Raw genomic sequence first — 27,500 nt, forward strand, 5'->3', positions numbered from 1 at the left:
TTTTGAAAATCAATGTAGCTCACTCAGCCTAAAAAGTCAAGGCTTGCATCTGGTTGAGCTTTGAAAAGCACTGGTTTAAAAAAGTCTTAGACTAAATTCTGGAAATCTCATCTACATCTTCATAATTCCAAATCCAACTTGACTTATAGGTGTGTCTTGTTTGTTGGCTTCATAAAACCCTTAGCCTTCTTAGATATCATGCCAAGGCAACCTCATTTCTTGGAGAGAACAGGGAAAGACCACAACATTGTGAATTCATTTTCCACATCCCACAGGGTTTATAAACAATCTGAGGTTGTAAAGTAAAGTAAAGCAACCATATTAATATCGATAACTCGTAACAGTAATTCAACTGACAAACCTGAGATCGACGGTTCGCTCATTTTACTCCCCCATCTCCATCTCAGTGCTCTGTTTTACTGATATTTAAAGCTACTTAAGCTACAGAAAGGAAAGAAGTCAAAACAAGGACGTGAGATGCAGGGATCGAACTCGGCATGTCTTGCACCAAGACTGCGCACTAACCAACTGTGCCATCCTTGCTCCTACAAGGACGGATGTGTGTGGTGTGAGGTGGGACCTACAGTTTATAGCCCTTATCCCCAGCAGACTCGAGAGTCCAGCCATTTGCAAATGAAATTACATAGGCAGACTTTATCTTCAGTTATTTTGCTTGGGGTTCACACTTGTGACCTCTGGCCTTTGGCTGTCTGATGCACATCTAACTGATCTCAGATATGTCCAGTAATGTACCTAATATGATGAATATTGATTTTGATAAATATGCATCGCAATAACACATGTACTTATTTTCCGTACTTTTTTCCAAAACTTCAACATCACTTGTGTCCAGAACGACGATCAGTGGGTCCCTAGCCTTTAATATTACTCCCTTAATTAATTAAAGGAGAAAATTTTACTTGAACGTGATGTGAAACAGCTGAGGATATTCCTAACCTGAAAGGGTCTGAAAGCAACCGTTAAGCTGAGTGGTTTGTTGTGTTTGTGTGGTTGGTATTTGGACTCAGAGGAAAACTTTGTGATGGTTATCAAATTCTCTGTGCATCTAATTTGTTGTATTTCTTGACATAAGTGACTGTCAGCCAGCACTGCACAGTTGGCTTTTGCGATTACATTAATGACCTGTAATGCTCTATTTTTGTACATGAATACACTTTCGTACCCTCCTCAAGGGGCACTGCAAAAGGCAAATTATTGTATTAACTGGTTTCGACATTCTCGGTTTATCATATAATGGAAGGCTTTTGAGTGTGAACAGCAATATTGCTACATTGTATTCAATGCCATTCCTTTGCAGCCTGATTACGATGCCATTGCCAAAAGTTGCAACACTTGGCGGAACTATAAGGATGTGCAGGTTTGATTTAAGCTGTAATGCTGAGTAAGTTTTCTTGAGGGGCATCTAGTAACCTAAAATATTATTTTCTTGAACTTTGCACTTCTAATTTGAACGAAAGGTAATAACTATAATGATGTTAATACCAAGAACAATAATAAGTGTAATTATTATTTAATTTATCAAAGGCGGCATTTACTGTCCAAAATTTCGACTTGATGTGACGAAACAACTCGGGTCCAAAATCACATTGCTGACATTGATTACACATACGCACCTTTGCAGTCAAACATTTTCTCTGTCAAACCTCAGGATTCATGGTCATCTGTATTAAATATTGTGGATCACTTTGCTGAGAATCAAGACACATACATTGCAGCTGCTGGACCTGGGCACTGGAATGATCCAGATATGGTAAGAACATGGTAGTTTATACATGGTTTGCAACCAATCTCTTGAGATACAGATAACAATGATGTGGGGTGGGGGAGGGCTGAATAGGGTGGCTAGCCATTTTCTTGGTTGATAAATAAAATAAATTTACAAATTATTTACGATCTGACAATATGCAAGTTATTTCAAATCTGGACGGCCTCTCTCTTCGCATACAATGTATTAAGGTACCACCCAACTATCTGATTTCCTCGGCTCATAAAAATAACGAAGAAATCTATTTATATTCCACTTTTGTAACAGAGTATTTCTATTTTTCTGTTTTTTATTTTTTTGGAACAGATACTGTTTACCTGACGTGAGCTTTTTATTAATGCAAAACATGAGCAAAGTCAAAATGGCAGCCTAATCTATCTGGACTTTTGTCAGAGTATATATTTCGATTCTTTCAATTCACCCCCCCTAGAATATTCCTAGATCCGCCATTGTGCTTGTGGACGAACAAAAGGAGCTAGTGAGAGACAAATTTCGAATATCGACTGAATGAAAAACATTTTGGGATATTGGCTCCAAAACTACTCAAAATACTGCTAAAAATAAGTTTTCGCAAAATGGTGCGTTTTTAGGCTGAAACGAAGCTTTTGGACAAATTTCAATGGAGTCGATGACGTAATGTGCAAACCATCTAAAGACGAAGATACTGTGCAGCTGTGATTGGCCAACTTAAGGCCACTGGCATTGCGTGCCGTGGAATAATTTTCGTATATGAAAATCCCGCCAAAGCTGAAATTCATCCAATTAGTTCGCTACGATAGAGCGGTTTTCACTCAGTTATTGATTAAAAGTTCTCGCGCCACTTTTTCAACCAATCAGAAGTGAAACCAAAACCAATCGTGGCTCGCGCGTGCACATTTTCCCGCGCTTTGTGTGGGCTCCGTCTAATTACTTCGAGTTTTGATTGGTTTACTGGATTGTCTCCGTCCTTTTTGATTGGCCAAACTAATTACTTTGGTTTTGGTTTTACGACACTCGATTGAAACTCGCTCTAAGCAATGCGAACTTTACGTTACAAAACGAATGATCGAAAAACCTGTCGGTTGAATGTGAGCCTTTAAGCAGGCCATTTTCCTCGGAATACATGTAGCTTACCCGACTTCTTCAAAGTAGGATGTCCCGCCTGATCCTATTTCCACAAGATTTATGTAATCAAAATCTTACGGGCCTCATTTTGTTATCTTTACTGTCATTTAGGGCAATTTTCATTTCCACTCCATTCACGCATGTCACACTGAGGCCACAAATTGAATTATTACACTACAGGCCTTGAACTCAGTGGGTCAAGCCACAGGCCAACTCATCCAAGAAATTTTCCATAAAAACTACAAATGGCAGCCTTTCTTTCCCAAAAACCGTTTTACTGACAGTCAGGTCAATGAAGTTCACTTACCTTTTATTTTCTGTGTTGCTTCGGGTGATTTGATGGGTCTTGGGACGCTTTATTCCCCCTCCTCACTGATGCGTCGCCAAATACAAAGGAGAAAATAGCCCTTGATCAGATGAATCCAGCCTTGATTGGCCGTTGCGAATTAGGGCCTTGCTAAACTGGGAAACGTTATTGCGGACACAAATGTTTCTCAGTTTAGCCGCGCATATGTCGCAAAAACAAATTTTGTGTTTCGGAAGCAAAAAATGTTTCTGACTTTTATCAAAGACATTTTGCTGCCCGGACATGAACTTTGTTTGGACAACATTTAGCCTCTTGCGAAACTTTGCTGACTAGTTTCCAGTGCTGCACATCAAACATGTTTCCTAGCAACGGTCGAGGCGAAAAAGAAGCCAAATGGGGGACATTGTGGTGCAGAGAATCTTAACAGCGGACTCGGGTCAAAGGAAAGGATTAGGGTATAAGGAATGGTAATGCAAATATGAGGAGATCCAATTTCTGATTACGTTGTATGAAAAGGGGGCCTATTTATGTAATTTACCCGATGTCAGAGAAATATGAGATAACAAAGCAAATCTTAAGCCGCTAATTCAGTCACGAACCACTTTTTGCCCTTCGTTTTAGCCAATCCCTCGTTTCCTCTTACAATGTAGCTGAGATGGCCATTTCTTAACACGCTCAGGGAAACCTCATAGGGAGATAAACCTTCAGTCCCAGACTTCTCCTGAGAGGACATTCCTACTAATGCACCTGCGTACTACATTGTTTCCTTGTTTTGCCACCTGAGCAGGATGACAATTTTCTTACTTCCCAGTAGTTTAACCACCAAGGAATTCGTTTCTACAGCAATGTTACGTGGTTTAGCCAGGCCCTTGCAGTAAAGGTATAAAGATATCAATGACCGAAACAAATAACTTGACGTCGTGCGGCCTCGAATCGTTAGGGTTGTCAGCTTGTTGTCTGGCCAAACTATCTTTGCCACCTCTGTGAGGTCATGGGTTCATATTTCCTTCAACCCTTAAATTTTCAGACTTACCTTGTGTCACTGCTTAAGGAAGTTGTCTTAACCCTTAAACATGTTTGAACGTTCTGTTCGATGCCGTGTAAAATCTTGATTGAGTCCATGATAAATGGTGCATTTTTTCTTGCAGCTTGTGGTTGGTGATTTTGGTTTGAATTATGAACAGTCAAAAGCTCAGTTTGCTCTTTGGTCAATTCTAGCTGCGGTAAGTTTTCTTTCCCTCGACCTTAAAAGCTGTGTGAAGTTTCTTGGTGACCTTTGGTGCTTCAGTAAGACATTTTGGTTGCTTATTAAAGGAAAGGAAAGGAAAGGAAAGGAACTTTAATGATTTAAGTGTCTAGTCGTTCTAGTGCTAGAGCACTGTTTAAGGACGCTGAAAACTGAAATTAACAATTATCACAAATCAAGTCAAATGTTGGTTTTTGAGGAGAGGGGAAACCGGAGTACCTAACAAACTCAACCCACATATGACGCCGAGTTTGGGAATCGAACCCAGGCCACATTGGTGGGAGGCGAGTGCTCTCACCACTGAGCCATCCCTGCACCCCACTCCTACTTATTCATTTCAATCAATGCTCTGAAATCATTGTCTTCTTTCTTACAGCCGCTCATAATGTCCAATGATTTAAGGTCTATTTCAGCAAAAGCCAAAGATATCCTTCTGAACAGGTACAAAGTTTTCAGCTTGGAGTTGTTAGAAATCATGCCTTTGTTGTATAAAGATAAAAACAGACATGTTCTTAAATGTATTATTTAAACCGTTTTTTAGTTTTGCGCTTGGTTTCCCAAACTCATCCTCCGGGAATAAAACTCTTATTAAACGTACAAGAATATTTTTTCTTTTGTTTCGGTTTGATCACCATGACCGCCGATCACGTGGTTGAATACTCTGTATAATAAATTTAAACAAAGTGTTGAAGTAAGTAGAGCGAATAGGAGGATTTCACGTGACGTCGTCGCAGCCATATTAGTGGACGAAAGCTAAAGATCTCTCATTAGCTCCTATAGTTCGTCCACCAGAAGTCGTACATTTCCCTGTTGTTATTGGTGTCTCTGGAGGTTGGTTGAAAACGTCCTGTAGGGAGTTTAATAAAGAGCTTAAGCAAGCGCGTTTTTGAGACGCGGACGGCAACCGGAAGTGAGCTGTTTTCCCTTGTATCGCTAAGTATCTTTTCACTATTAGATACCCTAAGTTTAAAAAGCTGGGAGAGACCGCTATCCTGGCGTGCGAAATATTCACTTCCGGTCGCCGTCCGCCTCTCAAGAACGGGCGTGCTTAAGCTCCCCAGTCGCAAGGACGACGGCAACGTCAATGAAAACAGAACTTCCCTCGATATATCTAGTGCCATCCTAAGTGCAGCACGGTTACAGCGGAGTCGCGCGCGCGGAGCACCATGATTAAGAAAATATGGTAACCCATCGATGGGAGAAATTTTGGTGTTAGCTATAACGTCATCATGCGACCGTCCGTCCAGACATACGTTCACCCCTCCATGTATGACAATGTGACCAGTATCACGTGACCATATCGCGGGCTCAAGTTTAGAGCTCGGCGTAAAAATGGCCGCCTTAGTGAAGGGCCTTATGTGCTTCGTATGTGCAAACATAATTGCGTTTTATGGACTGTTCGAAAGGTTTTTCACGGAAAAACTCTGCTAAAGGACCGTGGACTCAGTTTAAGCATGCGCAATATGGAGAAAAGCCTGTTGACAAAAACGGATGTGTCTTATTTCGATGCTCTAGTGTGGACGATCAAAGGCACTGAGAAAACGCTAGTGTGGACGTAAAATTTCCGTGCGTTTTCAAAAAAAGAAAAGGTAGGCTTAGTGTGGACGGGAACTAAGACCCAGACAGGCGTTTGAAAGCTTACCGTGGGACCCCTTTAACAGTACTTCAGTGGTTGAAACGTTCTTACGGTCCAGACCATGGTAGTAAAAAGCAAGTGCCTTTAAATGAGGGACCAGGTTGCGTAAAATATGATTAACATGGTCTTTATGACCTCTCCTTTCTTAGAGAAGTGATTGCTGTAAATCAGGACAAGCTCGGAAAAATGGGCCGTCGAGTGGTTTGTATCACGTTTTATTCTTTGTGGAGAGTCTGGTCCAACATGAGGCCAACTTTTGCAGCTTAGATAAAACTCGCAGCACGTGTGTTTTTTTCCTTGCCTTGTTACAGGTGAACGAAAATGATTACGAAGTGTGGACACGCCCTCTTGAAAAGAACTGTCTCGCTGTATTATTATTCAACCGGAACGCTGACAAGCCTCAAATGATGGTGGCAAATTTTACCACGGTATGTTGATCTGCTTGAGTACAATGCTGATAGTAGTGCTCTTAATGTTATGTTGACACAAATGGTGGTTGACCCAGTCATCTCCGAGGCGCACCGCAATTGACGACTAATGAAGACGATGCATTCGTTTTCTCAGGTGAGCCTGGTGTTGCTGGATTAATACCCAATGCAACGTCATTTCTGCCCGGGAAGGAGGGGGGGGGGGGGGGGGGCGTTTCTCGAAAGTCCCGAAACTTTACGGGCTATTTTCGGGTGTCGCAATTCCCTTTGTATCTCAAGAAAGCAGAAGATTTAAGTCTTCAAACTTCACAGTTATTTTTCTTTTTGTTATCTTGAAAACACGTTAAAAGATCGGCTTTCCAAAACAAGCGGTTGGCAATTTCACAAATGGCTTTACGGTCCCGAAAAGTGTTCGGGACTTTCGAGAAACGAGCCCCAGGAGTTCATCAAGGGGAACCCCCCTATCTCCCATGCTTCGTCTTCGAGTCAACCCTCTCCCCGTGTAGATTTATTTATAGAACGCCTCCCTTGGGAGATTCCGCACGCCTACTGTTGTAAAAGCCAATCAGAAAAGAGCTATCTCAGCGTCAAGCGTCAATTGATACTTTTCGCGGGAAAAAAACAGTTCTTAAAAATAAATTTACTCGGCAACTGAGAGTTGACTCATATAGATTAGAGGCTCCCTTTGGAAAGGAAAGGAAAGGAAAGGAACTTTATTTAAGTGTCTAGTCGTTCTAGCGCTGGAGCACTAATTGGGGACACTGTAACTTGAAATTAACAGTTAACGCAAATGAAGTCAAGGGGAAAACCGGAGTACCCGGAGAAAAACCTCTCGGTGAGGAGTAGAGAACCAACAAAGTCAACCAACATATGACGCCGAGTCTGGGAATCGAACCCGGGCCACATTGGTGAGAGGCGAGTGCTCTTAGACTGCGCCATCCCTGCTCTGCATGCCTTGATCAGCTAATATATTAATAGTGGGAATTCCAAACTTACTACTTTTATGTCCCATTACTATAGGTTGGTTTGATTACCCACGCAGCTGGTGTAAGAGACTTGTTTGATCACAAATTCTATGGATATTATGCGGGCGCGTTCAATATCGAGGTGAATCCAACGGGAGTGGTTATGTTGAAGCTTTTCCCTATTCCCTTTCGGCGTTGAGCTTGGACGCATCATGATAAATATATAGCGTTTTGTCTAATTCATTAGCTTTTGATTGAATACGGAATTAGAATTGATTTCTACTATAGCACTGCGCAAGCTTACAGCGCGTAGAGGCAGGCGCATTGTAGGGGGCGCACGGTCAGTATACCTGCGCCATTTCCAAATTCTGAAGCAGGGGAAAGTCCGTCAGAGAAACAAATTTCTACCTCCAAGGGAATGCTCACCCATTGCGCAACGCATCCATAAAAAGCTTTAGCGAGAGCTAAGGCAATACCACTCAAACGTTGTTTCAATATTTATCACATACGGGGCAAAATTACTGAATGCTGATTGGCTGAGACAGAGGGCATTTTTTTTCTTAATCAACGAGGGCACTTTTGGTAATCAAAAGGGCATGATAACTTGATCCTGATTGGTTAACAGTTACTTATCCAGTTCCATAGAATCTTCTTCCAGATTAAACTACCTTTTTGTCCACATACAAAATACAAGTTAAGCGCTCTTTCTGTTGACAGCAAAGATTCATTGAATTGAACTTTAACCGAATAGGAGCGTGTTGATTGCCATTTGTCGCGGCACTGAACGGGCTTCCCTCAATGATTTTGCCCTTTATGTGATGAACATGTAATCGCAATGTGCACTCGTGCAATTAAGGATTAAATTCACTTGCATTTTTAAAGTTTTCTAAATTGCCCTCGTCGCTTCGCGACTCAGGCAATTTTGTGAAAACTTTGAAAAACGCGTGAAATTAATCCTTAATTGCCCTCGTGCCCATGCGATTACATATACAAATCGTACTATCCTGTTTGCGACGTAAAATGTTGGCAACGTGTTAAAAAACTCGATTGACAAGAATGGGATAGCAGTTAGGATGGAGAATGAATTCTGACTCCCCTTTCTCGTCTAAATTTCTAAAGTGTTAATTTACTCAATCGAAAGATCATGGTTGTCTGAGATAATAGCAATTAGTAGAATTCTACTAGTATACCAATGCAAAAGCTGTAATCTGATTGGCTGAGCCATTGAACACTATCAGCCATTAGTGTGCAGTGGCTGGAGGTCGTCTTGGAAATAACGACATTTTTTTCGTTTCTCCAAAGTTTTGGAGGAACATTTGGATGCAACTGGGTAATTAAATTTCTGAGAAGTCTAAGCGAAGGACATTTGCGGTTTCTTGACTTTCAAAAAAGTTGAAAATTATTGAAAAGCTGATGCGCTCGCGCGCACAACTTAGATTTTAAATGGCAATTCAATCCGAGCGATCTTTTTCAGGCTCGAAGTGTAATAATACGTCAAGAAATAACCTTCGGCCTCATCAACTATCACCTTATAGAAATCGAGAGCGAATAATGTAATTGTTAATTAGAAAATTTTTATATCGATTTTCTTTCCGTGTCCTTTAGCCTTTTAAAAAAACCTCGGAATTTTCAAAACCGCGCTAGTAAGGAGACTGGGGATAGCAGACCTGACATAAAAACAAGAACGCAGGAAATTTTAGAGTTAGAAATTTCGTTCTTTTGTCAAATTTCAATGCTGCAACCAAATACAACTCAACACAAAAGCAGTTTCAGCAACTTCTGAATCTAAAAAAAAAGGAAAATTCGGGCCCTGGAAAATTTTCATTCTGGTTTTGACGTCACAGTTCTGCTATCCCCAGGCTCCTTACCAGCGCAGTTTTGTACCCCACCGGAAGTGAAAATTCCGAGTTTTAAAAGGCGAGAGGACACGGAAGGAAAATTGTGTTTTATCTCAGAAAACCATGTTTCCATTGAGTAAATTAAAAAAGTGTCAAATTCACTTTAAACATATGCACTCTTTTAAATTATTTCTTTTCCACAAAAAGAAAATGTACGAAGCCGATGCTGCACGCGGAGCAGATATTTTCACTTATTAAATCTTCGTGGCGTCACCGTTTAAAAAATACTTCGGTTAACGAGTTCGGGTCTTAATGGAAGGGACGAAAATCAAGACATCGTTCTAAAATGGCGCTGAGTTTAATTAAAATTTTCTTTTATTTTGACGGCGGCAAAGTGTCTCTTTTTCTACCAATTTAAAATCTCTATTTTTTCACAATTCACGAAAAATATTTAAGGTGAGGAACCTAAATTTTCTAAAACTGCTGGAAACTTTTCCATCAGGATAATCATTAGTCGATCTATGTAGTTTTTTAACGAGCGATTCTCACCTTTAAGATCTGAAAAGAAGAAAAAGAAAGAGTTAGAAGTCATCTATCAGAGAATCTAAAAAAAGATCAGACAATGTCGGCGGTGATTTGGGACAACTTCCGGTCGCAGTATTGTATGAGTTAACCGTCTCGTGCTTGGAGTTACTACTTCGATCTTTAGATTCTTGGACGAGTTCGTCTACGAGTACGAGATTTTCTCATAGAACAACAGTGAGCGCGCGCAAACCAGCGTCATTTTGGCGGGAAAAACGTGATACCGTCGTCATTTTAGTACGAGGTTTTGCAAAAATGTTGTCGTGTCAAAACAATTCAACAACACTATAGCAGTTTTGGGTTTTTCAATCAGCAAAAAAAGGTTCAGCTACCAGTAATAAGAATAACTGAGTAATCTACACTGCTAACAAAGAGTAAGTAATAATTCCGGGTTATAAATCTTTTAAGTATTTGCGCTAAAAATGGGCAGCCAAATCTCGTACTCGTTCTCGTCCTCGTCCTAGAATCTAAAGGTATCTACTACTTCGATCGGTGACTACCTAGCTTTTTTTATCATAGTTTTACCATAGTTTCCTTTATGGTGTTTCACTACTTTAATTTACCTTTTTTTTTTCTGGTATTACAATGGTATCGCCTTTTTGTAGCAACAGAAAAGCGAACATCTCACATCTGCGTTCGCCGGCGTCCCATTTCATCATCATGCATATTAATCAAACTCATCAAAGACTGATTTTTCCAAAATGCCATGAGATAGCCCCCCTTTACATAGAATTAGTTAGGAAGATTTGGAGAAGACCCAGGATAAAAAGAGAAAATGTATTTCATGTGGTAAATAAAGAATTGTCTTGACAAGGCTTGTGTAACTTGGCAGTTGATTAAACCCCTAGAGCGGTTTCCAATTCAATCACGACAGTAAAGCCCTGGGCCCGGGTGTTCAAAAGCCGATTAACGCTAATCCCTGATTTAAAATTAACCAAGGAGTTTATTTCTCTACTCCCAAAAGCTGGTCAACGCTGATATTCGACCAAACTTTACATTAGGAGACGTCAATCTTGAAAAACAAACGTAAGGAAAACAAAGTTTCACCGAAAAGTTGAAAACATGAAACAAAAGTTTACGCTAATCCTGGATTAAGTTAATCGGCTTTCGAACAACCGGGCCCTGGCTAAACGAGGCAATAAATAGAGCTCGCGCATGTTTCTACGATGTTTCCCGCCACTCGAGGAAACATTATGAATTCACCCGGAAACATTTTGTTGCGCGCAACGATGTGTCCTCGTTTGGCCACTTCAGGCAACATCGTTACCTATGAACGGCTGTTCGCTGCGAAGCCCGCGTAAAATTCAAAATGGCGTCCGACAGTGAACTTCCTAGTGTCAGTCAAGAAAACACCACTAAATGTATAAAAAACAAACATTACGAAAGGAATTGGAAGGACGAGGAAGTGGAGGCATTCGTTAACGTATCAAGCAGTGATTACATGGACTGAGACGAGAAGGAACTCGCTTATTTGAAAATAGACGAGGAGATGAGTTCAAGATCGATGGGGAAGAGTATAAGCACAAGGGGAAGGGTCTGCCGTATCAATTCACGAGAGAAGCTGTTCTGGAGAGAACAAAAAAGTCTGATCAAGGAACAAATGAGGTTTTGTTTCCCTTTTGTTTGCTTGTGCGTTGAGCCACCACGAAAACATTACGGGCAACATTGTTACCTCGTTTAGCCAGGACCTAAATCCTCGATTGTTTCGCTTTTGCACTGTTACGCTTGGTGATTGGCTCAGTGTTTAAATCTTGCGCCACGTTTTCGGCCAATGAGGTGCAAACGCAACATAGGCGTTTTCCCGCGCTTGTTGTATTTTATTTGCTTTGTGATTGCCTGATCTGACAACAGTTCAACAGAACTAAAGCGAAGACATTCGCACTCACCGACAATTTCTTCTTTTAGCATCGTTATTTCTGACAACAATTCACCACGGGAGACTTTGCCTTTCTTATCCAAGATAGCTATTGCTTTATCTGTCAAAAATTAAATGAGGTTCACATTAACGATCGGATATTGCAAACAGACCTGACGGGATAAATTTTTGTTGACAAGAGAGGGATGAAGTATTAACAAAAAGCGTCTTCATTTTTTCGAGAATTTCTTGAAATTCTAGACCTAATTTTCAAATTGGTGGTGTTTAAACGTGAATAATACACTAGCACGGATTGGATCTAAATAACCTGAAGACTTTTTCTTATTTTATTTTTCAGGACTCGGTTGTTCAAAAGTGGATAGCGCTATCCACCGGATAAATCACTATCCAGCGGGTAAACACTAGCAAAATCAATTGAGTTATGCAATGGAGAGCGCTATCCACCCTTCGAACATCTGAGGCCGGGAGAGTAAAAGGTTAAGTCTGTTTACGAGCCAAGTGGCCCATCAGAGCCGGAGCTTATCCCCGTTCCTGTGGCATGAAGCGACTAGGAGTATTTTTTACTCCCCCTGGATGGGATGCCAGTCCATCGCAGGGTTACCCGCAGCATTTCGCCGGTACCTATTTATACACCTGGGTGGAGAGAGGCACCGTGGGAGTAAAGTGTCTTGCCCAAGAACACAACACAATGTCCCCAGCCATGACCCGAACCCGGACCAATTGATCCGGAGTCGAGCACACCAACCACGAGGCCACCGCGTCTCCCGCCGGGAGAGTAACTGAGGTAGTCAATAGGTGTTAATAGGTAATCGTTGAGGATTTTTCGAAATGTCCTACATTACGACAGAACCCTGAGCCGCTTTACGCAGTATCGACGGGTTTTTTAAAAGCTCATTCGTAAACTATGTGGTTCTGAGACGGGAATAATATCCCACAATTTTGAATCATTTAAGTAGCCTGGTGAGTTTTACTGTTATATTTTGCTTCAAGGAAATTTTAAATTCCTTTTTCTTTTTTATAACAATGGAGAACCTTTCAAAGAGATCAGCAAGTAGATCACTGGAGTTAAAAGTTTGCCATCCAAGGCAAGACCAATATTCATTCCGCTATGAAAAGCAAAACCGACGCGCACTCCTCCCCCCTCCCCCTCCCCCTCCCCCTCCGACTGCGAAACCAACCTACCGACCGCGCAATATCACGACAGTCTTGTACCAATAGCCAGGCGTGCCGCATGTGAAGCACCGTCATTTTTCCTCTTTAACCCAATATTCTTGTGTAAAAGCCTTGTCGTAAGCGTCGTTGTTTCTTAATTCCTTGTTTAAAAAAATACTACCGGTAACCATGGACAAATAATAATTTTTTTTCCTACCTAATGGTCTGTCCTGAAACGTAAAAATAAGGGTAGATATTCCTCGTCCGCCAGATTTTGTCTCCAATACAATGGGGCCAGATCCAATCCAAGGCTTTGTACAAACGACCAACTTGGCCGGACTGTGATATTCAAGTGTTGGCAGGAGGTCGCATCCACTGACTCCTATAGAGGTGACATCCTCTTTTGATTTGCCCAGATTACATCCACGAATGGTGATTCTTGTTCCCCCGGAGGAGGGCCCGGATTTGGGAGAAATCCCCGTAATCTCGGGGTTGCTGCTCGAGGACAACACCTGGCCAAGAGTGGGAGCAAGGCGCGGCTTAAAAAGTGGAAATGACTTTAACTTTGTAGAGCTTGTAGACGGAGAAGCTGGGGGAGATAATGTGGAGGTCGAACCCCCGGCTACCGCTTTCAGATTTCCGCTACTCTCTTCTTGTAAAGATGGTGTTAAATTAGAGGCGGTGTACAGATTTTCTATTGATCGCGAGCCTTTCAAAGAAATAGAGGCAGCCTCAATTGAAGCTCTTCTCTTTGAACGTTCTTTTGCAACACTTTTGAGTCCAAAGGATAGCAAATTGTTCCATTTTACCCCTTCGCTCGTAGAGATTGCTTTCTTGAAGGAGAGAACCCAGCAGTCTATACACAGATCTCCATTCGCTTGAGCGTTTTTCGTTGTTAGCGGCATCCATCGTCTACGATGTGCGACAGATGGAATCTGCGCCAGGGGTAAAGTGACTGTGCCAAGAGAATCATCGCGGTCAGTCACTGTGAAAATCAGAGGTGCTGGCTTGGTAACTGTACTGGAAAGACAAGAAGGAAAGACAATAGAGGATTTTCATTAAGCATGACAACGGTAACATCGACGAACACGTTCCTCCAAAATATAACTTAACGCTATCGTAATTATCTCGCCATTATCCCAACTTGTTCACATTGCACAATACAGGCGAGCTATCCTGTAACTGGGTACATGTAGGAACGGTTGAAAAGTTAACCTAGAAAATGAGTGGGTCATTGTTGTATATTCACGTTGCCTCGAAAACCTGAAATTTGTTGCCTATAGGTTGTTGTTTTGAGGAACAGGGCAAGGAAATGCACTGAAATTCGTGCTGCACGTGCAACACGGTTATTTTCCCTTTTTTGACCAATCATATTCTTGCTTTTTGGCGTTGTCGTTACCTTAAAATGCCTAATATCATTGGTTACCAGAGAAAAAAATAATCGTGCCGCACGTGCAAAGCGTATTTTAGCGCATATATTGCACAACGTGAACGAGATCGAAAAATCGCGAAGGACTTTACGATGGTGCAAAACTACGAATTCTTTGGACTTGCGCACAAGGGCAACTGGAGGCGTACGAGGAGAAAAGGAAGAATTCGGACGTAAGCAGCAAACGAACAAAGAGAGCGAGAACCTTCCCGGAGGTCACACTCACCGTTCCCTTTAAGGGAGCCAGGATGGTTTAGCAGTTATCAACCGCGCCTCCCACCTCTGTGACCCGGGTTCAACTCTGGCCACAGGTCGTATGTGGGCTAAAGTTTCAGGCGATCTCAATTTGACTCCCAGGGTTTTTCTCCAGGTACTCCGATTTTCCTCCCTCATCAAAATCGACTCTCAGTCAATTACATCAGGCTGCGGGCGAATACCCTCGATGGGGATAACCGGCTCTGGTATCCTTCCCTTTCATTGAATTAAATGAATAGAGTTGGTATTCTAAGAGGTTTCGTGGAGAAGGAGCTGCAGTCCAGTCTCTGCTGAGCTTTAAATTAATGTAAGTGAATGGGGGAAATTAAGATCTTACATGACAATGGTCGGGAGGCTTTTGTATTAGTGAGCTGACAAAAGAGACACAAAAACACTAAAAAGAAGAGCTAAGACCTACGCACACATAAAGGAGATCAGCCCCCAGAAATTAGAATCAAGTGTAGCTATGATCGTCACAGTTATGAACGCAATTTTTAGAAACTCCGAAGAGAAGCCTGAAATTTTCAGGACTTCAACGGGGTTTGAACCCGTGACCTCGCGATGCCGGTGCGACGCTCTTAACCAACTGAGCTACAAAGCCACTAATGTTGGAAGCTTGCCATTTGTGGGTTCAAATGTTTCCGAGATGAATGAAGCAATGAACGAAATGATATATGAAATGAATCATATATTGAACTGCGGATCATATGAAGTCAAGTGAAGCTATGATCCTCGCAGTTATGGACGTCATTTTTTGCAATCAAGCCAACTGCGTGAATCCACGCTGACAAATGGCGCGCTCACGTTCGAAACGTTGGTTCACAAATCTTTTTCACGTATAACCGGTGGTTGATTCAGTTGCCTTTGCCAGTTTGTAATAAGCCAGTAGAGGATGTTGGCTTTCCTTTCGTTCATGCTCACTCCAATTTCCGTCTATTCGACAGTCAAATTGACATGACCTCTATCTGTCATGTGAATGAGAATCAGTCAGTTTCGACCCCGGAAATGGCGAACTTCCTACGACTTATGTAAAGACGTGCTACTAGCAACGTTATCGAGTTGTGACGAGCAATAGCGTCAGTTACACAAATAATAAATTATAATAGAAATTTTGATGACCATTGCAACAACTTTTGCAGGTATCATATCCTAAAATGCACACAGCTTCAAAACAAATTAAAATCAAACAGTCTATAGGTTAACTAAGGAATAACATTGGCAATGAACTACAAAAACCATGGTTTGACATTTCTTATACCGCACGGCAGATGTTCTTGTTTGGGTCGGAGATAAATGAAATATGGAAATAAGAAGTTACTCCATTTCCGACTGCGGGCTAACAGAAACTGCACACATATCGCATAAATAATAGAGGCCATTAGGAGTTCAAACTTAAATTGCTGACATTTTGACAAATCCTACTCAACAATATTTGTTTACAAACTTTAATAAACTAGTATGACATTTCTTTAAATCAAAGTTTGTACGGAAAACTTTTGTTTAATTGGGAAAAGTTGACGTCAATAGAGAACTTTATTTACAGTGGAAAAGCTTTCAATTAAACATTTTATACAAGCAGTGATGAGGCAATTTGGAAATCACGTACAAACACCACCATAAATCGGCTTAGAACTTTAAAACCCTGCAGCGTTTTATACAATTTCTTCGTTCATTGAGAATGTGGTTTTTTTTTACGAAAATCTAAGCTAAGGGATACCATTAACTCACATTGTAGTTTCTTCATTCCACTTCGGATCGTTATCGTGTACGAACTCAGTTCGGTATTTATCCTTGCCAACACCAAAAATAACGGAAGCATTGCAAACACCTGAAAAAGTTATGCACCCAAAGATGTGCTGACAAAATCGAAATCAAAAGAACAGCAACAACTGGTGTTAATTACGAGGTCGAGAAATTTCGTACCTTCTCCTTTCTTCGGTTGCAGATTTCGAGCCGCGTAGACTAGAATTAAAAGAAAGGTGTTGTTAACCGTCTTTAAAACGAAAAACTATAGAAACGTGATTGATTTCTCACCAACAACTTTAATTTCTTCGGGATCCATGTCATCAACTCAAGTCTTTTATTTTTCGCGGGAACTGACAGGAAATTAATCAATTGATTACGTCACAATCGTCTGTATAGTCACGGCCAGGCCTTTCTCGTTTGCGCAGTTCAATCGCAACGCGCGCGAAAGATTCAACCCGGAAGTAATTTTGAATGAAAGATCAATAACTAATTTCAGACGCCAAAGCCAAGACTTAGATACCAGACTACCTGACAATTCATGAATCCGGATAAACGGTGTTGTCCTATAAGCCTATAAGCTATAAGCCTATTAGGTGTTGTCCTATAAGCCTGGTGGTTTTCTGAGGTCTCCTCGCCTAACAACCTGCTGTATGCTTTTTTAAAAATTTGTAAAACACATAAAGGCAAATAAATGACGATGATGAACCGCGCACCGGTGGCTCAGTTGGTCATGCTGTGGGAAGTCGCGGGCTCGAACTACGGCCGGATCAACACTCAGGATCTTTAAAAAAAACTGTAAAAAGATGTAAGACTTTTTAAGTCTTCTCGGATAAGGACTGCAAACTGTTGGCCCCGGCTCACAAATATCTTTACGTTAATAAGTTCCCTATGGGACGTTAAAGAAACCACACACTTTTCGAGAAGAGTAGGGAATGAAGTCCCCGGTGTTGTGGCTGTCCTGTTCTCTCCAGCAGAAGTGGCCGGCTGGGCGATGATGTCTCTAAAAAGGCTTGTGGTGTATGAGGCCACCTAAGCAGAAACAGCCAAATGTCAAAAAGGGACTTTGCCGAGTGCTGGAATGAACTCTCTTTTAATTTTGAGAGTTACTGTTTTTTCTATCTTTATTCAGAACGGCTTCTCGTAAACTTGGCTAATCGATATATAAAATCTCCAGTTATGTTAACAAAAAGTAAGTTTTGAAATGAGGCGGAAATAGAAACCTATTCTAAACATAAGTAGGTTTAAGAAAACAATTTCTAAAAGTAGTTGTTCACTTTCAGTTATGGCATCCTTTGTTCGCTTCCTTGTGAAATGATACTGCTACAAGAAGACAAATGTAGCCAGGCATCCTGGAATAAGTGCCCTTACTTCTCTTCATCATGCCAGACAATGCTGTAAAAATTGTTAAAAAGGGTTTACAGAAGCTGTCACCCCCTCCAAAATCTCCTCGCTCGGTCTCATTATTTGATACAACAAAAAAGTCAACTTTTCTTGCAACCCTTTTCGACACCTTGCAATATGTTCACTTCCTTTGCAAATTTAACTAAATAACAGAACAATCTATTTCATTTTATAATTTGTCAAAATTAATGTTAATTAAACTTAAATGCTCGATGCAAAAGAAAAAGAAAAATTCAATGCAGGTCACCGTGCAAACTTTTGAGATAAATTAATCACCAGCTTTTTTCCATTTTATACTGCAGCCTTGGACAAAACTGTTGAAACACTTTGCAATACCTTCCCCTCCCACAATGTTGTTTTACTGAATGGGTTCAGAAACTTGCGTGCAAACAACATTGTGAGGGAAGAGTGAGCCGTATAAGCTTCAGATCTGTGTATTCATGTACTGTTCCAACGAATTTTGTCACAGACTGTGGTTCTCGCAATTTTGCATGGTATTGAAATTTCTGGATTTGCTAAAGAACCCCACTTCAACATGAGTGGCTCGCATGCATTCACTCAATTCACTAAATGCCTTTAGTGCCTGCTCAATAATAATGAACTTTATTTAAGTGACAATGTATTTTAGCGCTGAGGCATTAATATTATTGGGGACACTGGACAGAAATCAATCAACTCTTATCAAATCATTGGTTGGGTTTGCGAAGACAGCGGAAAACCAGAGTACCCAAAGAAAATTCTCTTGGAAAAGAGTAGAAAACCAATAAACTCAACCCATGTGTGACTCAAACCCGAGATACATTGGTGGGGTGCAGGGATGGCGCAGTGGTGAGAGCACTCGCCTCACACCAATGTGGCCCGGGTTCGATTCCCAGACTCGGCGCCATATGTGGGTTGAGTTCGTTGGTTCTCTACTCTGCACCAAGAGGTTTTTCTCCGGGCACTCCGGTTTCCCCTCTCCTCAAAAACCAACATTTGACTTGATTTACTTTCATTGTTCATTTCATTGGAGGGCCATTATGAAAACTACTGGGTGACCAGTAATCAATGTCTTTACCCTCGTTAAATAAAGTTATTTCTTTCTTTCTTTCTTTCTTTCTTTCTTGGGTACTCGGGCACTTGCCTCCCAAAAAGGAAAGGAAAGGAATTTAAGTGTTGAATCTTCTAGCCCCGTAGAGCACTAATCGGGGACACTGTAAATTGAAACTAACAAGCTAACGCAAATGCTGGCACTTGCAGTAACTTTTAAAAGACACCCAGTATGATGCAAAGTAAATGTTACATCACTATGTGGAAACCATATGTTATGCAAATGCATGACCATAACATTGTTCTGAGAGTTGTGCAAAATGAATCCAACATTAGAGAATTGCGCATCCCTGATACGAGAGGGAAAGAAGTATAATTTGGGAGTTCTTAATTCAATTTGGAAAATTCAGCAGCAGAATACGAAAACGAGCAGCAGTGTTTTATTGGGGTTTAAAAACACTAGGCCCAGCCAAGTGTTTTTAGACCCGATAAAAAATTATGTGTGCTGCGAGGTTTTTGAACAACTTCAAAAACATTACACAAAAAGTTCTGGACTCAGAACAATGGTTCAAATTGTAAAGGAGAATATTAGCATATCAGAAAAACAAGCTATGCCTAATTAGTATTCTTTACATAAAGAATACTAACGTGACGTTTTATCGGTGTTTTGATAGGCTGTTAGAACCAAGAATTATTAATGAGTTTTTTTAAACTCCCAGCAACACACAAGAGGGTGCATAAACAGACGCAGCATGTGGCACACAAGATTTGTTGGTCAATGTTGCGTCTTTTTGCAGCCAGCTTTTAAATGACATAGTTTGTTCTTGTGACTCATGGATAATTTATACTCACTGTTATCACAAAAACTTCTTTAAACCCCACTGTTTCTTTTCAAAACATAGCACCCTTCTCCTCTACCATTAGAAAATATATCTTCACGTCTCCACGACTAGTTTTGACCGTTTCTTCGTGTTTGATTAGAAAACTGGCAGCCAAGCCATATGCCAGGGTAGGAATACCCAGGTTCAATATTTTGAGCAGGGTGAAAATTGTGTTCTCTTGCCTCAGATCTTGCCACGGTCTTTTAGAGCAATGGTATTTGATGAAAGGAAAGCATCCAGTTCTTAGAATATGGTAGTTTTGGCCATCCACTCGCCAATTAAAATGTGACATCCCAAAGTTGTCGTTTATAACATCTTTGTATGACACAAAATATGAAGTCCACTCGGGTAGTCCTCTTTGTCTTAAATGCTGTGTCAACACATCTGATGCATTCGGCTTTAGTTTGTGTTTAAGAAGTAGGTTTTGAATCTTCCTAATCATCGCATAAAAGGAAGGATTTTCTTCACAAAATCAACAAAAAGCGTGTGGTTGATCATGGCCACCATTTTTTAAGGTGACTAGACGCCAGGCTACACGCAGAACAACGTCTTGGCCAGGCCTACCTTCTATCCACAAAATGGACAATTAGTTTGCTCACGTTTATACGTTGTTAGGAATTTTTTGAGGAGACCCTTTTCACTGTCATAACTGTAGTGAAGAACATGTTCGCAGGTAGCAACAGAGCCCTTCGAGTTGTTTTTCTTGGGAGCCATGTTGATCCCTTCTTGATCCAAGAGGAAGTTCCTATCCCAGAGCTAAAATCTGGGGAAATCCTGGGAAAGATCCGAATGGCTACTATATGTGGATCAGATCTGCACACCATAAGCGGACGGAGAAAAGAAGCAGTCCCTAGGTAAGTTAAATGTAAGTGGACGCTGAAATTTCCTCGCTTCGAAGAACGGTTACCGGAAGTGACACCTGCCCCAACCGCTGAAAATTAACTTCCGGTCTCTTTAACCGCGGGATGATAGTGATGCCAGTTTGTAACAATACTTAAACTTCCAATTCTTTATTACACCTTAGCATTCTTGGACATGAAGGTGTCATAGAATTGATTGAACACAAACGCCCTGCAGATAGTGGACTTAAAAAAGGTGATAGATTGACATTTCATGTCGTCAACTGTTGTGGCAAATGCGAGCGCTGTAAAGATGGACTTCAGCAGAAATGCTTGTCTTTGTTCAAGGTGAGTCGTGGTGCTGCAGGTACAAAACACAGGTCACAGGTCATTGTTTTACCAATACAGAAAGAATCCTAAACATTTATTAAAGTTTTAGAGCGGTTTTCAAATAAGTGTCGTAAAACCAAAACCAAAGTAATTACTTTGGCTAATCAAAAAGGACGGAGACAATCCAGTAAACCAATCAAACCAAGAAGTAATTACACGTGGCCGACACAAAGCGCGGGAAAATGTGCACGCGCGAGCTACGATTGGTTTTGGTTTCACTTCTGATTGGTTGAAAAAGTGGCGCGAGACATTTGAACCAATCACTGAGTGAAGTAATGCAAAACCAAAGTAATTATCTAATTACTTTCGACACTCAATTGAAAACCACTCTATAAGCCTAATGTTAGCATTGGTATAACGATTAGGGTTGTTTCTGTGTTCATTTGGTCGAAGACCTGTGACCTGTGTTTTGTACCTGCTCGTTGTTGTGCCGATGGAGTAACGTTTCAGTGGTACAGATTATATTTTAGTTCAAAATTAAATTCAGGTTGATGTTTGAGGCAGGAGACAAAATATTAATTTTATAGGACATGCTTTTTCAGGGTATTAGCAAGTTTGTAACTTACAACAGGCTAGGCAGAGTTGACCCCGAGGTCAAATGAGCTAACCGCTAAATTTAACAAAAGAAGTGGGAGAAGAGGAAGGAGTGTTAAAATTAAAGTTTCTGCTGTTTTATTTGCTATTAACCGCATACAGTATGGCCATGCTGCAATAATGAAGAATTCTGAGTTGAATGGGTGTTATGCATCACACATCATTATCCACAGTGGAACACACGTCGTAAAAGTTCCTGACCATTTGCAAGACAGAATAGCTTCTCCAATCAATTGTGCACTGGCAACAATGATAAGTGCAGTGTCAGGGCTAAATGGCAGAGGCAGTAATCGTGAGACAAGTGCTTTTATCCAGGTAATTCGAGGTCCACTAAATTATGTCCAGAAATGTATGACACAGGATACCAATCAATTCAATAGTAAAAACATCACAAATAGTCATATAAGTTGAAAATGAAAACATGGGACCCAATTTATAATATTACCAAAACAAAGTTGGCAGTAGTATTTTATGTTCTTGTTCACTTGAGGAGCAGAGTTTTGGAAACAATTTGTGACATTGATTGAGGTATCACCTGTGTATTGAGACGGATGTAAGTTCATTGAGCAGACTGGGAAGGGGACACTGTTTCATCTCATTTTGTGGATTCCTGAAAATATTTCCAGACGTCAGTCATCGCTAAATTTGGATTGCAAATTTACAACCTTGTGAAGAACAAGGCAAAGGAATGATGAAAACTAGGAGAAAAAGAATAGAAGAAAATTTTAGCAAGCAGCTGCACTTTCACATTTTCTACTGGGTGACAGGAAAATAAAGACATGATTTTACACCTTCTGTACATTACTCCAGCCTGAAACTTAATTTTAATATTAAATTAATATTAATAAACAAACATTGTTATACGCCAGACATTAGAGTTTAATTAGTTGATTCTTCTTGTTACTTGCAACTGATTATGAATGCTAATCTGATTCATAAAAATTATTCTTACAGGCAATGTTAGAGCATATGACCCTAGAGTATTTCTGTATTTTATTCCTCAAATTAAAGCAAATTTGTCAATTTAGTTATCTGTTTATTGAATCTTTAGGGTTGTGGTCTGCTAGGAATTTATGGTTGTGTGCTACTGCGTGAGGCTGGCTTCAACAAGGTTTTCTGCTCTGATGTTAATGTGGATAGACTAGATATGGTTCAGAAATTTGGAGGTATTCCTCTCCAAGCAGGTATGTCTACATAGTGTCAAAATGAGATGACATATGATGTATTTAATCCACAATTGCATAGCATTGTTTGAAAATATGAGAGAGTAATACCTAGAAAGCTGTAGTATTTCCTGTTGTTGTTGTCATCGTCAAGCCTTCTTTTTTCGGGAGAGTTAAATTTGTTGTGGAATAATATTCAGTGGCCATGGTTTGATTTCTCCTAGTTCCTGACAATTTTGATCATTGCTGATATATTTTCCCTTGCCTTTCCAGGACTCAAAAAAATTACTGCACAACTCCTAAAATATCTAATGTGAGCCCATTAAAACTTAGTTCATTGTAACAGTAATTATGCTGTATGGCACCTTTTACTTGTGGCCTGATTGCATCCCTTTGGCTGTGCCCCTCTTCACATCATGGATCATGGGCCTACTTTCCATTAGATGGCTAATTCTGCAGTAATATCTAAAATTAGTTGATTCCTCCACTTCTGGTTTCTGACTGAGCAAGCGGTTTTTTGAGGCAGAGCCATCAACCTTTGATCATCTCAATCCCCAAATGAATGTAAATGTTCAGAAATTGTTTTTTTGTTTTGCCTGGACTGACTCTCCACTACTGATCATCAGGCTGCTAGAAGGGTTAAGATTAAGGCCACCATCTCTTGTAAAGCTGTGATTGTTGACAAAGATATTAATTTACAAATTAGTTCCTTGCTTCCATGAGGCAGTTGTGAACATTTTGGAAAATGGCCAGAAAATAATATTGTGCACATAAATATTTACGTTTTATCTGCTATTAGCTGAAAATTTTAAGGTTTTAGTTTCAATCTTTAGCTCAATTTTTTTTTAGGCCAGAGAACTTCAGAAGGCCCAGAAGACAGTTCTGTGGATGTGGTAATAGAGGTAGATAATAATGTCCATTTCTTGCTTTCAAGGTGATTAGTTACTTTGTTTTCTCGGCAATACAAACACTGCTTTTACAGAATGCAATCAATTGACAGCCACCAAGCCGTCACAATGACACTAGGTTTGGGGACTAGATCATTGATTAGTTAAGTTGGCCTTATTGTAAGATACAAGATTGCTGTTCATTAATGAGTGGATTCAATCTGTCAAGAAATCTGAGGGGTGGTAGATTTGTGATTCAGAAATTGTGTCAGTGGAAAACTACACATGTACCTTTACTTTTTTACTGTACCCACAATGAATTTGGTGGGTGAGTACCATCTGCAACCAGAATCTTTTTCTTGATGTTGAGGCAGTAATTTTTTCAACACTGGAAAACTTGAAGGGAACTTTCATGCAAATGTCAGGGTCAGGATCTGACCCTCCGGCTCGGATTGGTTGATATTTTACAAACACGCAAATCAGTATGATTGGTTCGTTTGATTTTTCATACCTAGAGGATGCATGATTGCCATTTGGTCCTTTTTGTAATTATCACTTTGACACATTTGACAGTTAGCTTCTGCATGAAAGTGAGATTCAAGTCCAAGGTAACCAGAGGTTTTCTCTTTCTCACTGCTTTGCAGATCTATTGTGGCTCAAAAAAAACCTCTGGGACCAGGGTAAATCCATGTATATGTAGTTTACAAATTATATTAAGTTTATGGTGTTGTGATGCTCAAAAAGTTTCAATTTGAGTGAGAGGCAGAGTGAGGGGGAAATACTGTAGGGTGGCAGCCCGGGGGGGTGGGGGGGGGAATCGAATTTATCATTTTTTGTCTTAATCAGGGTATCGATTTATCAATTTTTGTTTTAAACTGGGTTAAATGTCTTAAACAGGGTATCAAAAATCGAAATTCTGTCTTAAAATGGGTAGGAAAATCAGCGATGTTTGTCTTAAACAGGGTCAGGGTATGAGTGGCTGTGCCGCACCTCCCCAACCAGGGATACATCGAGTACCCCCCCCCCCCCGGGGGGGGGGGGTGGCAGGCTCTCAAGGAAAATGTGTAATAAAAAATTGTATGCAAGACACAAGAGATAGAGCAAAGAAGGGATATCTTCAATTCAAAGGGTCTGGCAGATATGTCCAGGATTGACCCTACTTAGATACGCATGGATTTCAGTGAGCGTCACACAGTGTCTCCTTTGCTCTTTTCTCCAACTTCAACATCACTTGTGTCTCAGAAATACAGAAATTATAAAATATTAATGTTACAGTGTCTCCCAAATGCTGGTCTGCAAGTAAAGGTAAAGAGTTTCATTTACCCTAAGCTAAAAATAATGCTAACCTTTACTCTTACCTTATTGTTGGAAATAGCCCAGGTAGCGAAGGCTTAGACTTAGAGGGACACTTCATTTTGCATGTCTAAATTGGGTATGCATCTAATTAGGAGTAATCTTGGACTTAAGTGGGGTCTCGGCCAAAAGAGGATCAAAGATTGCAAAGTTGGGAGATAAAGGGAAGTGGAAGTGGAAGTACAGACTTCCTGTTCCATTCCTTTTTAACCACACAATTGTCCACTGAGATGACAGTGTGAGGACCCAAGTTAAGGATTCAAGCTCAACTAGCAGGTATGTCCAGTTAGACCTTATCAATAATATTATGGATTTTGCCTTCTTCTGTGTTGACAGTGCACTTCTACGCCATGAGCTCTGGTTATGGCAAAAGAACACCTCATGCCCCAGAGGGACAGAAAAGTAACAGGGACTGGCTAGAAGGAAACTTAAAATTTATGCCCCTCTCTGCCAGTGAAACAGAACCTGGTGATCTGTCTCCAAACTTTGTATCCATTCAGATACCATTTTGGAATAATCCCACAGACTTTTCCATTTGTGTTTTACAGGTTTGTGGTGTCCGTGATGTCATAAGTGAAGGAATAACGCTGGTTAGACCTGGGGGATTATATGTTTTGATTGGCATGGTGCATCCAGATTCAAAGCTGGATCTCACAGGCGAGCAGATTATCAGAAAGTGCATTACTATCAAAGGTGAGATCAGAATACTGTGATTAGCACCCTGCTAATAGCCAGCATTTGTTTCGGACTCATTGCGGATCTAGTAAGGCCACCCTTTGTCTTTGTCTCAATAGGCCTTATACATGCATATGAAACGTACGACCTTTACGCAGCGCTGCTTTAGCGACTGACCAGCGTTGCCCTTATATCTGCAGAAAGGTTGCATGATGGCTGTATCGATAGCACTGCGGGAGTTTCGAAAAATGACTGCGCGTCAGACATCTCAAAGTCACTTAAGCGCTGCAGCAGGACGTGCTGAACTTGAAACAAACAACCGTTTAGCAGCGCTGCTTTTGCGACTCACCAACGCTGCTCGAGGAGACTGTTTGCTAACCACTGCAGGGCGTCTGAATGGTCGCTGCATCGGTGATGCATTAGCGACCCTTTCGTTGCAGATGTGTTGCAAGAGAGCTGCTTTAATAGCTTCGCGTTACTTTAACGCTGCAGGTAGGATGTCGCGTGATGCGAGAGGTTTTCTTGGTCTAAGAAAAGGTACCTTGAGAAGCCTTTTAATTTAATGGCCACCAACAACAAGCCGATCAATCGAAAAATGGGTACAAGGAAAAGTATCAAGAGTATCAATTAAATTTATTTTGCATAGCGGAGGAGTTACAGGCAAGCTATATAATGTACAAAAATATTCTACCCAAAGAGCTTCTTCCGTTGTTACATTAACGGGGTCATTAACTGATGATGATGCGAGCAGGATTCTTTAAAGCCGTCACGAAAGATGATATTGTTCACACAGCTACCTGATTTAATACATTGCAGTTCTCTGATCATTTCATGTGTCTCTATAGGTAGCCCAAGCTCGATATATGAGTATCCGTACAGTGCTATATTATGCGAGAGTAGAAATCTAAGGATTCGTATCGGTAAAACGGTTTTCCTCAAAGTTCTGAAAACTACTGACGATTTAAAATAAAAAAACACATTACCTTTCTTCAGTCTTATATTTATTTGATTCTGGTACGGTTTCTGGGTCGATTGAGAGCGATTTAGGTGGTTTTTGGTTCCTCTTCTTTCCCAAGGTTGGGCACCGAGACGAAGTTGCCGAACGGAATCATTCAAGGAAAAAGGCCATAAATTCGTTCCCAAGGCTTCGATTGCCTCGAAATTCCACGTAGATCACGGACGATTCCTCCGCTACCCATTCGTCTTCTTTATTTGAGCCTCTTGTACACTGAGAAGGATTTAAGGGCCGCCAAACTCTGCAAACATTTGCTTCGAGAGCCATCAAATGATGCTTTGTTCACAACTCTCTTTATTCAAACCGTTGGAAGATCGCTTAGCGACCCGCGATTGGTCAATGGGCACAATGGTGACCAATCGTAAGTCTTATCGCGGGTCGCTGAAGGGGGTCGCTAAAACTATCGCTCCATTCGGACCGAAAATGCGAAATAATCGTGGTGTGCATTGCTGGCGTCGATTTCCCTTGACATTGAAACCTTTTTGTATCGATCAACATGTTGGGCTTATATATAAGCTCCGGCCATATAGTACGAGGTTTGAAATCGCAATTTTCTACAGAATACAACATTTTAATGAGAATGTATTTGTGACTTGAGTTGTCGAAGTTTTATAACCTTCAAGACTGGATATACCTTACGTACGTATACAGCCGTTGATTATAGATATCTTTCAGTTACATGTATAGCCCTGACGTTAAGGCAAATTAAGATGCACAAAGCTGCTTATTAAGCGTTGCTTTTACGTTGCTAAACACTGCAAACTTTTACATACGATTGATCTTTTAGTCGAAGCATTTGAGCAACGATGTACAGCGCTGCGTGAGCATTGCTTTGTCGCTCTTAAACATTCCAAACTTTTCCTCGAAAGTATTTTTCAGTCGCAGCTTTTAAGCAACGATATACAGCGCTGCTTTACCATTGC

General features: G+C 40.8%; 3 protein-coding genes and 1 non-coding gene across 6 annotated transcripts in view; 2 read left to right on the forward strand and 2 right to left on the reverse strand.

Annotated features, from left to right (window-relative positions):
- Positions 1 to 10,704, forward strand: part of LOC138038593 (alpha-N-acetylgalactosaminidase-like) — a 17,419-nt gene extending 6,715 nt beyond the window's left edge. Inside the window, exons 8-14 of the mRNA XM_068884563.1 lie at positions 1,319 to 1,378; positions 1,670 to 1,771; positions 4,346 to 4,420; positions 4,820 to 4,884; positions 6,229 to 6,280; positions 6,391 to 6,507; positions 7,528 to 10,704. Of these exons, the coding sequence (XP_068740664.1) occupies positions 1,319 to 1,378; positions 1,670 to 1,771; positions 4,346 to 4,420; positions 4,820 to 4,884; positions 6,229 to 6,280; positions 6,391 to 6,507; positions 7,528 to 7,671 (615 nt within the window). The 3' untranslated portion in view covers positions 7,672 to 10,704. The remainder of the gene's footprint in view (positions 1 to 1,318; positions 1,379 to 1,669; positions 1,772 to 4,345; positions 4,421 to 4,819; positions 4,885 to 6,228; positions 6,281 to 6,390; positions 6,508 to 7,527) is intronic.
- Positions 9,654 to 17,373, reverse strand: LOC138038596 (uncharacterized). The gene is made up of 6 exons (XM_068884567.1): positions 16,639 to 17,373; positions 16,528 to 16,566; positions 16,333 to 16,432; positions 13,138 to 13,940; positions 11,779 to 11,868; positions 9,654 to 9,868 (listed from the first exon to the last, which is right to left on the reverse strand). Exons 1-6 carry the CDS (start codon positions 16,664 to 16,666, stop codon positions 9,762 to 9,764), a joined length of 1,167 nt encoding a protein of 388 aa, XP_068740668.1. The 5' UTR covers positions 16,667 to 17,373; the 3' UTR covers positions 9,654 to 9,761.
- Positions 15,132 to 15,205, reverse strand: Trnaa-ggc (transfer RNA alanine (anticodon GGC)). Its single transcript has one exon. It is a non-coding gene; the product is annotated as a tRNA-Ala (tRNA).
- A 2,858-nt stretch (positions 17,374 to 20,231) lies between the features above and the next one.
- LOC138037722 (L-threonine 3-dehydrogenase-like) overlaps positions 20,232 to 27,500 on the forward strand; it is a 9,564-nt gene continuing 2,295 nt past the window's right edge. The window contains exons 1-7 of one of the 3 annotated variants that reach the window (XM_068883631.1): positions 20,232 to 20,515; positions 20,686 to 20,848; positions 21,587 to 21,799; positions 22,536 to 22,668; positions 23,497 to 23,549; positions 24,179 to 24,214; positions 25,436 to 25,580. In XM_068883631.1, the coding sequence (XP_068739732.1) occupies positions 20,325 to 20,515; positions 20,686 to 20,848; positions 21,587 to 21,799; positions 22,536 to 22,668; positions 23,497 to 23,549; positions 24,179 to 24,214; positions 25,436 to 25,580 (934 nt within the window). In that variant the 5' untranslated portion in view covers positions 20,232 to 20,324. The remainder of the gene's footprint in view (positions 20,516 to 20,685; positions 20,849 to 21,586; positions 21,800 to 22,535; positions 22,669 to 23,496; positions 23,550 to 24,178; positions 24,215 to 25,435; positions 25,581 to 27,500) is intronic. The other 2 variants (XM_068883633.1, XM_068883632.1) reach the window with 2 other exon arrangements.

The sequence above is a fragment of the Montipora capricornis genome, chromosome 2, assembly GCF_036669925.1.
Source record: "Montipora capricornis isolate CH-2021 chromosome 2, ASM3666992v2, whole genome shotgun sequence".
In the NCBI taxonomy this organism is placed as follows: Eukaryota; Metazoa; Cnidaria; class Anthozoa; order Scleractinia; family Acroporidae; genus Montipora; species Montipora capricornis.